At 41.3% G+C, this 13706-nt stretch overlaps 1 protein-coding gene across 4 annotated transcripts in view; it reads right to left on the bottom strand.

The window, feature by feature from the left end:
- The window catches only part of fat1a (FAT atypical cadherin 1a), a 69097-nt gene that overhangs the window by 27034 nt on the left and 28357 nt on the right, over positions 1-13706 (bottom strand). For all 4 annotated transcript variants that reach the window (XM_028415517.1, XM_028415536.1, XM_028415509.1 and 1 more), the window contains exons 5-9: positions 9326-9655; positions 8357-8573; positions 6972-7111; positions 601-876; positions 126-336 (exon numbers count right to left, since the gene is read on the bottom strand). In XM_028415517.1, the coding sequence (XP_028271318.1) occupies positions 126-336; positions 601-876; positions 6972-7111; positions 8357-8573; positions 9326-9655 (1174 nt within the window). The remainder of the gene's footprint in view (positions 1-125; positions 337-600; positions 877-6971; positions 7112-8356; positions 8574-9325; positions 9656-13706) is intronic.

Genomic DNA, 13706 nt, shown 5'->3' with positions numbered 1-13706 from the left:
AACGCTGATGACTCATGCATGTTTCATTTGCTTTATTCTACAATGAAAGCTTTATTCAGTGAGGGAAAAAAATGAGGGGAAACTGTGGTTCAGCACAGTGGCACAGTAACTCAGTGAGAATTTACCCGATTCGATGCTGTACACAACCTCTGCGTTATCGCCCTTGTCCTTGTCAAGAGCTGTGACCTGGAGCACGGCCGAGCCTATGGCAGCAGACTCGAATACACGGCCAGAGTAAGGCGTGCCTATAAACCAGGGTGCATTGTCATTGGTGTCATCCACGTTGACAATAACACGCACGAGGTTCCTCTTAACTGGAATGTCCTGGTCTCTAACCTAAGAGGTGAAATTTATAAAAGGGGTAGGGAGAAAAGAAAGAACAGAAACAGACATGAGTGAGCGGGCCCCTCAAGGATCATTCATTCATGAAAAAAGGCATAATCAAACTATTCATATTGTGAAAAGAACAGAAACAATCAAGCTTATCTTAATTTCATGGGTGTTTCGTTTTCTAATGAGGAAACAATCCTAAAATAAATTCTATTAAACAATATGTTGATGCTTCTCTGGTATTTATCAAAGTATTGCTAATTTAATTACCATGACAGTGAGGACGTGGCGGTGCATAGTCTCATGGTCCAGTCTCTCAGTGCTGTACAGAGTGCCTGTTCCTGGATCTAGTCGGAACTTCCTCAGGCTGAAGGGATCCGTGCTGCTCAGGAGGGTAAACGTCAGTTTGTTCTTCTCGTCTCTGTCCATGGCGCTGATCTGCAGGACCTCCGTCCCCACCGGTTTGTCTTCAGGGATGTTCACGACGTACACGTGCTGCGAGAACTCTGGCCGATGGTTGTTGGTGTCAATGACACGAATAAGCACCTGTAGAAAGAAAATAGATGGCAGAAAAATATATGTTTAAGCACCTCAACTAGCTTTTACAAATTGTGCATCTTTTTGTTGGAAATGTAGATGATTAAAAGCATCGCTTACGTTTCTACAAACAAAAATGAAATGTTGTGGGAATTACTGCAAAAACAGGGTTAATGATCTATTTATCTTTCAGTCTCCTTCCTTTCTTCCATCTGCACAACCTCTAAACTTTTCAAATGCTTTTCCTAAGCTCTGTGATAATAAGCAGCAGTGTGTTGACAGACTTGACCGATACATATGATAGCAAAAGCAATATTTAAGCTGAATGGTCCCTTGACGCTTCTAACAGTGAAAAAGAGAAATCAATGCTGAATAACCACAATGCATCTTAATGAATTGTGGTTCTTCCTGCAGGAGCAGCGGGTTAAATCAAGAGTACCTGTCTGATAAACTGAGCTGACAACAGTGCAGTGAGAGCGATAAAACTTTTAAAATGCTTAAATGTGCTGTTGTAATTCTTTTGTTAATGTCCTGTTTAGATTTAAATTCATGACTCTCCTTTTTTACATCCGTGTTTCTTGCTTTGGACAGCACAAAAGTGTAGTTACTTTGTACTTTTTTTCTTTGTTTTTTTCCCCTCCACACATGACAAAGAATCTAACATCCCCAAACTGTAAAATTCCACTGGGAGCATGTTTTATCAACACCAGCCACTCGTCTACTGGACTTCCGACAGAGGATTATGGAGAGCCGCTGGAATGCCATCTCTGCCTCCCAGACCAGCGAGGGGGCTTCTACCATTGCCAAACATGGGGAACAAAGGGATCAGCTCAGATTAGACACCTGCATACCAGACACCAGGGGGTGGTGTCCCGTAAGGAAACGGTCAAAGCTGAGCTGGTTGGTGCAGGGACACATCACAGCATCAGTCACAAAAGCTCTGACCAGGTGACTGCTTACTACCTTACCAGGGTTTGTCAGATCTCTGGTCAAAACAACTGCCCAATGTTTGTTGTCATAATAGTGTTCGTTGAGCACCGTGAGCCTATATCAGAGACAAATATAGACTCAACCTGACAAGACTGATAACATTTGCAATCTGCTGTGTGCTGTGATGTTGGCAATGTTGCTGAGGCTCACAGATGTCATCTTACAGGGGGAGCACTGGGCTGCATGCTGTCTGTCAGTGCTGTAATCTGGCCGGTTGCCACAAGTCATGTGTCGTGAGAAAGCCATGTCGCACTGCTAATCAGGATGTGTAATGTAAAATAAATACAATTTTTTTTTCAAATGCGACATTATACTGGAGGAAGCACATGAACCTGGGCCTCCAGTGCATGTTGCACCGTCTACAACATGACAGTCTATCTCATTCCAAGCATGCCTTCTCATGTTATGCCAGACATCATATAGCACCAGATCCCTGACGCCTCACAATCTACCTTTTACACATACAGATGCATATGCATGCACGCTGCCTCCCACACACACTCACACACTAACTCTTATAAAATGTGTGCTTCCACACAAAGAGGCTGTCCAATGTGTCTCAATCTGGCCAGCGTCAGATAACACGTCTTGTGAATAGTGAGTAAGGTGGCGAAGGCTGATAGTGCTGTCGAGGAGCAGAAAGCAATGGAACCCGGTTTGTAGTATCTTCATCTACCCACAATGTACTATTCTAGAAAGCTTGGCTATTCACTCCCCCCCACACACACACACCCTCTTTGCCTTTGCAAGGAGGCTCTACAACACTTCAAAAGAACTTTGCCCCTAAATATCACAAAGCAGCATGATACAGCCTGACTGCAGCAGAAATGCTGGTGTAGAGGAAAACTGTAGTCTTTGTATATGGCTTCCTGTGGGACTGCTCAGGAGGAAGAAGACTGGGACACAGACGTGACAGATGGAGATACTAAAAAAATACAAAAAAAACAAAAAAAAGCAAGGCAGAGAAGAGACTGAGATGGGGCAGGGAAAAATCAAAGAAACTAAAGGGGAAATGGTCACATTAAAACATGTTGTGGGTAAAAATAAAAGAAAGAAATACACAAATAAAAGATGTGTCTGAGGAGAAAAAATGCAAGTGTCTGCATCGATGGTGAGAAAACATGTATGTGTGAGTGAGTAAACTGAAGCTTCTGAGTGAGACATAAAGACAGTCTTTGTAATGTGGACAGAGATAACATGAGAAACAGGAGACCAGGAACAGATTGTGAGCAGAACAGCTTGAGGTACTTCTGCACAGCCAAGGGAGGATGTCATATAGCTAGAGATGAGAGGGGGAGACGGGATGGAGGCTGGGCTGCATGCCGAGGCTGCCTTGTTGGCGCAGCTCCTGGCTATGAGGTGCCCGAGCTGGAATGTGGCTCCCCTTGTCTACATCAGCTGATCCTTCAGAGACGCCTTCAGAGGACTACAACGGTCAAATGGAAAGCACAGAACAGAATAACTGACTGTTTTCCATAGACCTCCCACAAACCAGAATCCCCAGAATACCCAGAGCCCCCCAGAGGGCTTAAATTATTTTTACCGATTTCGTTTGAACATGAAAAAGACGTACAGGAACACAAAAAAGTGGGTTTTAAACAGTGCCTTCTGAATAGACCTTTTGTGTGTTATCCAGCACAGGGCACAGGGAGATTCTATTGTGCTCATGGTCCTCCTGTGCCATGCGTAGGAGAGGAAGCCCTCCTGCCAGGTGGCAGGTTCCGGGCAAAGGCAGGGCACTGGCACTGAGCACTCCCAACATGTTCCCAAAACAGGATTAACACAGCCCACTACCCACAGAGGTCCAGCGCTCTTGTTTGCACTTTATTCTACCTAAACAAAAAAAAAAATCACCATCCCTGAATGGCTGGCCAATAAATGTGGACATTTTTTTAAGAAGAAGAAATCAGAAAGATAGACAAAACGGGTGAGAGGAACAAAAAAAAAAAACATTCCTAGGAGAGAGAAAATAGGCCAGCCAGTCTGGCAGCACACTTTCCACATGACTTTGATTTGAGGAATAGATAAGGCCAACTTTGAGCTTTCACGAGGTGCACTGTGTGTGTGTGATGGGGTAGATCTAATTTGCAGTGAAAATCTGAGCTGTTTTTAAAGTAAACAACATACTGTTCCCACAGAAAACAAATTCATGCTCAATAACTAACCATTTTATTTGCAAATATTCTTCCCTGTTATGTCTTATTGGATTCATTCTGCATGTACAGAGATGAAGAAATTGATTACAAAGCATAATCTTGTCTTTGACATAATAATCTTTACATTATAATATTACATTCTTTCAATGGGAGGGAATTACCAGGTTGGTTTTTACGTGACTCATCTTAAGATGTAACATAATACATCCTTTTACAATAACCATGCACTTCCCACAAAGGTGTGAGTCGACACTTTTTGTTAAACCTAGCTAACAGAGCAATACTGTCACAGCTTTGTTATTGAATAAACAAGCTGGTAGCCAAAACATTCAGATGGCTTTCAAAAAAAAAAAGAAACATAGTATTTGAACAGGCGCTAGTCAAACAACTGATGCTGTCTCAAATTTGAATGCAAGATGAATATTGTGTTCCATTTATTGCTATTTGTTTTGCTTTGTCACACATAACATCGTCAGTGCACCATATAGCCAGCCTGGTAAAAAGTACAAATGTTTGGAGGGAGTGTTTTTGTGGCTGAGATGACAACGATTTGCTAAAGTTACTGATAGAAAATGATAGAAATACAAATTAGCCATTCCACGTCAGTGTCACATTCCCATCACTGCCAATCACAGCTGAAGCCGATAAATGCCCAAGACTGCTGCACTCTTTTTAACCCAGCAATACCCTTTTTCCACTAAAAACAAACAAAAAAACAGATTTCAGTGGGTGTTGCTGTTTTTTCCTCCAGTATGAATACAGGGGAACTCTAACCATTTAGGAGCCATTGAAATTTGTGTAATGGCTACAGTATCTGCAAATGCCTCTATATGCCTGTATCAGTCGCCATTTGGCCATCCCAAACATTTCCCAAGCAGCTGGCCTACATCACAAAGTGTGGTTTATAGAGCATACAAATTCAGTAAATCCGCTCCCTTGACAGAAAACAGCTGACCTGTAGTGGTCAGCTGGGTATATACACAAGCACTCATCTGCAAGAGAGCAGATCAGTCACAGCTCTAATATTATATGCACAAAAATATGCACATTTATGATCTGCAGGCAGTGAGAAAGAGTCTATTGTTGCAGCCAGCAAGCTTCATCCGGTATACAACTGAGGGTTCTTTGACTGATTTCAATTAAATGCAAGAAACTGGTGGGTGATGAAATAATTTCAAAGTTAGCATCTTTTGTGATCTGTGCAGGAAAGTTTAAGCTTGTGTTTAAAAAAAATGTTGCACTGTATTGTACTGCTAAGATTCACAAATACAAAAAATGACTGATGAATATGTCTAGCTTTAAAAAATGCCCTGACATCAGTGTAAGTTTCACCACGTGCTCATGGTACTTGTCAAATTTCTTAGGAGTAATACAATCATATGTAACAATGACACAGAAAGATATGTTCAGTGTTTTTATGCTATGAAAGGGTTTCTGGTACAGGCAGTTTCACTGAAAATCAAGCTACACTGTGAATTACATCCTGAATAGGTTAACCTTTGAATGTGATTAATTTGACTTAAAATGTCACAGCATGCAGAATTGCTGAGAGGCTTTTAAATAAATGACTGTTGCCAGGGCTGTTAAGAAAGTGCTTTACAGGGAGAGAAAACAGGAACTCTGTGGCTCTTTTTAAGGTTCTGCACTAAACTAAAGGACGTGCTGCTTCCGCGGATGAGCTGCAAAATGCCAGGGAAGGCGGCGCTTCATCCGAGGCTCAGTGGAGCACAGCAGCCAGATGATGAAAGGCTTTATTCATACAGAGTGACAACAAATAGATTCTTTTCTAGCTACAGTTCTGTGAAGCTCTCCTTTGAGGACAAAGGACAAAACATTTTGAATGCCACCATCACATATGACCCAAACTATCATGTAAAAATGTTCATAATCTCATGGACAAGGCATGACCATGTGAACAAAAACCAAGGACAACTAGCATGCTAAAAAGCTTTTATCGTGGCTGTTCAGCTTCGGTGTCAGCTGGGGAACATCATATCTATTCCATATTGAGTTTTTCAGGCCATTCAGAAGAGGCTCTGCCAATCTGTTCCTCTCAGAGGAAAGTAGGAGGTGGTTTGTAGGTTCAAGGGCAGACACAGCAGATAGGAGGGGGCTTACTAATGCAAAAAAAAAACTGTGGCTAGACAGCACTAACATCACAGCAACTCCGCAACCAGAAAAGAGACAATGGAAGTGCAGGGTAATCAACTGAGAATGAAGACAACAAAGGAGGAAAAACCTCACTGCCCACAAAATGTCATTCTTACTTAGGCTGCTTCAGAATATTTGTCTGTCTGTCTCTACACTCATTTGCTACAGCCAGCATATGTTACATTAGCTTAGCCTGAGGGGTTGGAAACAGAAAAGAAGGTAAAAAGTCCACCTAATGGCACCTCTATGGTCTTGGGGTCTTGGGAATTTTGTGGTCACTATTAAGTTGCTAAGCAACCAGTTAGGACTTCACAAAGTCACTGAACATGGCCAAGCCCCATAAAAAAACCCTGTGACATCTCAACATGTCATTTTTGCATGCACATTTTAAACTACTAAAATGCAGTGGATTATCCTGTGAGATTTCCAGGTTGTGCTACAGTTGTGTCTCTGAAGTAAATCTTAACCACACAGCACAGACAGTCCCGGGCAATGCAAGAAAATCCTCTCATGCAAGCACAGCCTAACTGTATCATATCTCATATTTTTTCAAGGCGGCCTTATAGAGTTAGAAATCAGGTCAAGAATGTATGAAATGACACTTAGAGTATTGAATGTCTTTTTTCCCCTGCCCTACTGAGAGCAGTGATAGCATCAAAGCATCAATGTGTCCCGGCAAACAGGACAGTTTGGCCGCTGCTTCACTCATTACCCCTCTCTTTACTCCCGCTATTTCTCACACGAGAAAAACAGAACCATGACAACTGCCTCATCAGCCTCCAACCGTTTCATTAGTGTTTCAATTACCTGAGTGCTGACAGTTCGTGTCCCATCTGTGGCTTCCACTGTCAGGTTGTAATTTGATTTCTGCTCAGCGTCCAGGGGCCGGGCTACAATCAAGGTTCCACTGGCCTTGCCCACGTCAAAGCGGCTGTCATAATTGCCACCTGTGGAGTGAATTTTTTTTAAAAGGAAAGACAAAAGATTAGAGATAAATCATCGCTTATTTGTGTGTATGGAACAAGGTTACATAAACACTGAATGGGGGCACTGAGATGGACATGTAAACATCAATTTTCTGCTCTGCTGATGACGAAGATAACAATGAACAGATGCACTTATGTTGATGTCATCGCTATCAGTAGAGGTTTGGCTTAATAGCTGTTTTATAAACCCAAACAATAAACAGGGTGTATACATATACAGCAAATAAGGTGAATGATTAAAAGCACAATAATGTTTACTAAAAGGGATTCTGAACTGTAAAACAATGGCTACAAATTGGAGCTCTAATTTACACAGAATAAGGAGAGGAGGTATTTGCAGCCCTTGTGAGACTCTTAATCAGGGGGAAAATGTGGCACAATATCAAAACCGTTGCACAACACAAGTCAACCACAGCCAACAGGCAGCACCAACACAAAATGTAAGATGATCTCTTAATACAGCACAGCCATTAGGAGATCCCAGCAGCTACCTTCTGCTGTACAGTTGTGGTCACAAGCCATCTGAAGGATGTAAAACATCTCAGAATCCTCTATGCCGTCTTGCAAAAATCCAACCAAACAGAACATTCCAGAGAAAAGAGAAAGCAGTAAAAGAGCACAGAGAAAGAAGAGAAGAGAAAAGATATGTGTCAGTCAGACATTGATTAGAGTGCAGACAGGCTGGAAGAAAAGAAGGAAGAGGCAAGCATTTCCAAAAGGAGCATTTTAAAAATGATCATGCACACACAAAAAAACTAAGTTAAGAGAGAGTGGGCTATGTAAAACACAGCTGATCATTAAAGTTGTAAACAAATATAACGCATTTCAAACTCAAGAACAGTATCAATATTTATTCAAGCTGACCTACTGATTTATGATAAAATTGCTTTGTTGCATAAAGGCAGAGCGCAGTAACTGTATATATAGAGAAAAAGGCTCTATGTTTAAAGGCTTGTGGAAAAAATTAGTGATGCTATGCTACCTTCACTTATAGATGACTACTATGTTAAAAAAAATATGCAGGTGCCTGCATTTTAATGCAGCTAACCTGGCTCAAAAATGATGTTTGAACCTTACAGTTAGTGTAATAAAAATAGAAACACACACACACACACACAGTCCTAAATAGTTTTTCTACCTACAGCATAAAAACACATTTTTACAGCATGCATGTACATAACAACAATTGTGTAACAGAGGCAGTACCTGTGATTTCGAACCACACAGGGACATCAGAGGATTCTGTGGCAACGACTCCCACCATGTGCGCCACAGGGTCACTTTCCATTACAGAAAATGTAAATGGGGATTCCTCAAAAAGCAGCGGAGCTGCGTCAGCTGGTACTTCTGGTTTGGGAATCCACTCGATGTGCAGGCGACAAGTGGAGGATTTCTGAGGACGTCCATTGTCGACAGCTTTAATCTGAGGAAGAGGCAGAGGATGAAAGTTTATGTCACACATAAACTAACAGCTGTAACAGCTTGAGTTTCTGTACATCTCAGGCAGACTGTTAAAAAGAAAACAGTGAAAGCAGTCCTGCTGTTCATGCTGGCAGGATCTGTACATAACAAAACAACCTTTTGTGTGGTGTCCCTTTGTGATTCATCCTATTGTGAAGAGTTAACACTAGAGTACAGTGGTGAGCAGTGTCTTCTTGAAGCAGGATTTTAGGATTTTAGAGACACAAATCTAAACAAAATTTATTCAATTCAAGAAAATGAGTGTTGGGTTTTAGCATTAAATAAATTCCAATGACTAAAAGAGAGTAAAAGTCATTTTTGCCTTGCCTGAAAGTGACAGATAACATTCATTTTGATTCACTGTATTTGCTTGTTATTAACAAAACTTCATCTGAAACTTGTAATATCTTGGTCCTAACTGGCTGTTGTTGCCTGGTGATGAAACATGCTTCTTAAAAACTGAATTAGATGCTTTTGCAAATCACTTTACACATGATATGCGTGGACTGTTAGTGTCTGGTCTGTGTTACAGACGCATTTTTAAACATGAAGCCTGAATAAACTGGTTGTCAGAGCAACAAAGAGATTGTGAAACTTAAGAATGAGAAGAATAAAACAGTAAAACAATAAACATGCATCTGTTGTAAAACTTTACAGCCTAATGCGAGGCTGTCAGGCCGAGGGCAGTATGCAGCCCTGGGATGAAATACTCACTGTGAGAATGTCGTATTCTCCCGCAGAAGAGAACTTCTTGGATGACACCTGACCAGTCTTGGGCTCGATGAAGAACTTGCCGTGTTCGTCTCCCTCCTCGATGCTGTAAGAGATCTCGGCGTTAGGCCCCTCATCGCGGTCTGATGCAATCACCCGGTACACCGGGTCTCTCTTCATGGCTCTCTCTCTCTCAGGCCTCTCCCGCTCAGGAAGTTGGATCTTGTAGATTTTTTCCAGGAACAATGGCCTGTTGTCGTTCTCATCGAGGACCTGGACGATGACGCGGACTGTGGTGGATTTAGCAGGGATGCCGTGGTCGGTGATGGTGATCTGCGGAGGAAGAAGAATGAATTTAGAAGCATATTGACTGGAGGCACTGGCAACAACAGGAAAAATATTATCTGATGCAGTGAACTTCAAATCACATTCAATAACTCTTATCTCTTCAAACCACAATGTTCCTATTGTTTTCTTTCACAATCATAGTTTTGAAACTGGAGGCAGCAAATATCACCAGTATTAATCAAAATTATGTACAACTATCTTGGGAATTTCTTAAGATCAAGACACTTTTTGATTAATTCCTCGTTCAAACGGCTAAAATGAATCAAAGAAAAGATGAAAAGGAGAAGTGTGCTTTTCCCCGTCATCACCCCTTCATTCACTTTTTTCCCCACTGAGTTAAGTGGCAGTCAAAATTAAAGGCAATTCCCACTGAGATGTTCATTTTTAAGACAAAAACAATAAGTATGCAACAACTGGAGACAGGTTGTTGGAACACTCCAGTCAAACAGTCCTGTGACAGTCCAAAGGGAATCATTCTTGCATGACAAAACACATATTCATAAAAAGAATATCAACTTGTCCAACAAATACAATCTTTAATCAGAAGGTTATAGGACTAAATGGCATTTTAATCAAGCAGAGAGAGAGGGAGAGACTTGAGAGGGCAGCATTGTTGTGTAAAAAAGTAACTGTAATAAATACTGGACTCACTGAAAAGATATGTGTTTTATTTCACTAAGAAATATAGTGATCATGATCACACTGTATTATATCGCTGAGCTTGGAACAGGCCAATAGAGCTAATTATTTTTAATTAGCTGCACCTATTCAGTCTGCTAGCAGCAGCTGCACTGACTCTGCTGCTTTGTGTCAGGCTTGCACACAAAAGGTTTTGAACTGCTAATAAACACTAAGATGCTCTTATCTAAAGGCCGGCGGCTTTTTTTAAAGCCCAGAAGTACTTACTATAAAAGACAGTGTCGAACAACTGCATCATTAATGGAGCTTTAATTGAATGAAATCAAGTTTAACTGGTAGCATGCTCAGGCTTTGTAATTTGTGCCATGACTTAACGCATCAGTGTAACCTTGGACATTTTGAGTCTGAGGAGTTTAATCAAAATGACGCGCTGACCTAAACAAACCAAATTTTTATTGATAATAAAAAAAAATGACCCAGAGGGTTGCACGTCTGAGTGCTGGCCAAGATGTGAGCTTTTCTCGCTTGGAGCTCCAAAATACTGTAGAAGGGCTGAACAAATGTCACAGTCATTTAAAACCATCTGCTAAGTACTCCACTGAAAACCATCAGGAGTTTAGGGCCAGGCACATTTGGTGCCATAGTTTCAATTACTAAAGTAATGTGTTTTTGTTTTTCTCGCTGTGTCTGCAGCTGTCCGTGCTATTCACATGAGCAGAATTAATTAAACGCCATGACAAGAAACCTGAGTGTGAATGTGTCTCTGAGGAATGATCTGTTGGTGCCTGTCCTGGGCTGTGTAATAGAGAGTTCTATTATAATCACATGAGCTATCTGGCTTCAGATACTGCCTCATCTACTTTTCCACTATAAGATACAATTAAAAGTTGCTTATATTAGGTGTTGAAATGAAGTGAATGTCTCATCAAAGCTTTGTGTGTGACTCGGTATATCCCTAGCTATCTATCGCCATGTGCAACATTTTCATCAAACGCCTTTGTCTGATAATTAGGTAAACACACAAAAGACAAGAAACAAAGGGAGTGTGTGCTGTTACATCAGTGCAGCACTAATGTGAAGCTGTAAACTGAGAGACAGAAGCTTTGTGCTTTTATTCGGAATTGCTGTAGCCACAGAATTTGAATGAATGCTTGTTTTAAGGATATGATTCTGGAAAGCAATGTTTCTGCCTGCTTTTTTGCATTCAATGTAACATAGACAGTTGGCATACTGAGGGTGTTAATTAAGACAGAATCTAGGATTTTTATAGATTTTTATAGAGGATTTATAGATGCCTGGGTGATCAGTTGGGAGTAATGTGACACTGGTGCCTCAGGTTTTACCAAAAATAAGCTGATAATGAGAATAAACTGTAAAGTGCAGTAAGTTGTTTTGTTGTTCTTGTCTGTCATACTGGGTGTGCTTAAGCAGCCGTCCGCAGCCTTTGTTTACTGTGAAAATTACACAAAGCAACTCTAATTACTATCAAATGTGAATTGCAGTGGGGGTAGTGATGCCTGATGTAGCATTTCCCAGTGGAACAGGCATGCAGGGGCGGAGTTTAAGTGGCAACAGGTGTATGCAACAGCAAATACAAAAGAAAGAATGAGGCTGATTTGGTGCTATATCCTCGTCTGAGAAAAATCTGCTGCAAATTTAATTTTTTGTCATCAGCCTAATATTCCTAGTCCTTAAAACTAGATGTGTGCTCTGCCTGAACTGTGAGCTGTATGGGCTGACAGCATCAAGAACCTGCTGATGAACCAACATTTACACCTACTTCATGCTGTGATTAGCCAGCTGTGCAGAGGTGAGAGAGGAGCTGACTTTTGTCAGTGTTATTCTCTTTTTTAAACAATGGGCTCTGAATGATTTAGATTTGTTACTGTTTTCATACACAACTTATTAATCAGAAAAAGTGGTCTGGTTAGGATATTATATCTTTGTCTAACAGGCCTGACTGCCTGCTGGGAAAGGCTCCAGGCAACAGATGTGAAACAGTCCCTTCGCCTCTGCTTTTACATTGTAATGTCTTCCCTGCAGTCCCAGGGCTGAGTCCTCGGCATGTCCTGGCATGTCCCACTTTTGTTATTTACCCACCCCCTCCTCATGTGGACGAAGGCCTCTGATCCTGCCGCTAGAGCCCACACTCAGGCCATCAAGAGCAGCTTTGCCTTTTTTTCTAAATTCCCCCACTGCTTTTCTGGTTTTAGCTCTCTCTCTCTTTCTCTCTCTCTCTCACAGGCACACGATGACTACCAACCCCCATCCTTCTCATCATAAAAGCTGAAGGCCCCCTGTGCTCCCTCCACCTCTTCTTGGCATTTGGCGCAAACAATGCTGACACAGCCCCCACCCTAATTGCTCCACATGTTCCACATGTTTCGTTTTCTCCTCTTTACACCAAGCTAGCGTGAAAAAAAAATCTTCCAACACTACTAGTTAGGACAATTTGATCTGCTCTGCTAACACCTGGATGGCAAATTGTAGGGTTTAAGGATCGGTGCTGCTCCACGAATGTGCAGCACAATAAAAGAGCTTCCTGCTGAATTCCAGATAACCCAACACGTACAAACTTCTTACGTTGCTATGGTTACGTGGCTCTTTTAAGGCTGTGTTCAGTCACCCGCTATCTAGTACCTATTTAGGTACTGTTTTAAACTTCTCCTCCAACTCACATTCAACATAAAAAGGAATGCGTACTTCTGTGCCTTTGTGCACTTTAATTGGAGTATATGATTAAAGTTTAGTTATAAACATTGCAAAGAAAAGCCAGAATATTACTGTGAAGAGGAAAGGAGTGTGGAATTTGGCTCAACATTAAAGCTTACAATAGCTTGCGCTGAGTGTTTAATGTGGTTATTAAATGTCTGTCTGGAGGCATTTTGTCAAATGAGACAAATGAACAACATTCATGAACTCAGCAAAAGCAGGACTTTTTCTTTTTTTCCAGACAAAAAGACTTTTCATCAGACACCCACTCCAACTTAATAATTAAACAGCTTTTACCCACATGGTAGAAGTAGCAGTTCTTCTACAGCAAACTACTGGATAGATGAGCTTCCTAATTCAAAAGATATACTGAAATTTATTTTAGTTTTTCCATTTCACTCATCAGCGCTAGACATTCCCCCGAAGGAATATAGTCTTTCTTCATTTTCCATGTTTATCCCTATCATTTACTCTCAGTCCTGTAATGCAATTAGTGCAGTGGAATGTACAAAAAGAGTATGAAATGCGACACAGCTCTGGCAGCAGATGCACCAACATTAACTGTCACCCCAGAGATCACTGAATTGTGTAACTTCTAACAATAATTAAAAGGCGTCCAATCTGCTCCCTGTCAGCACCGGAAACACAATTAAAGCAGCTATTATCAACCTTGGTTCTGTGGTGA

The sequence above is a fragment of the Parambassis ranga genome, chromosome 1 (genome assembly GCF_900634625.1).
Source record: "Parambassis ranga chromosome 1, fParRan2.1, whole genome shotgun sequence".
Classification (NCBI taxonomy): Eukaryota; Metazoa; Chordata; class Actinopteri; family Ambassidae; genus Parambassis; species Parambassis ranga.
Note: the sequence above shows the minus strand (reverse complement) of the source record. Positions and strands in the feature narration are given on the sequence as shown.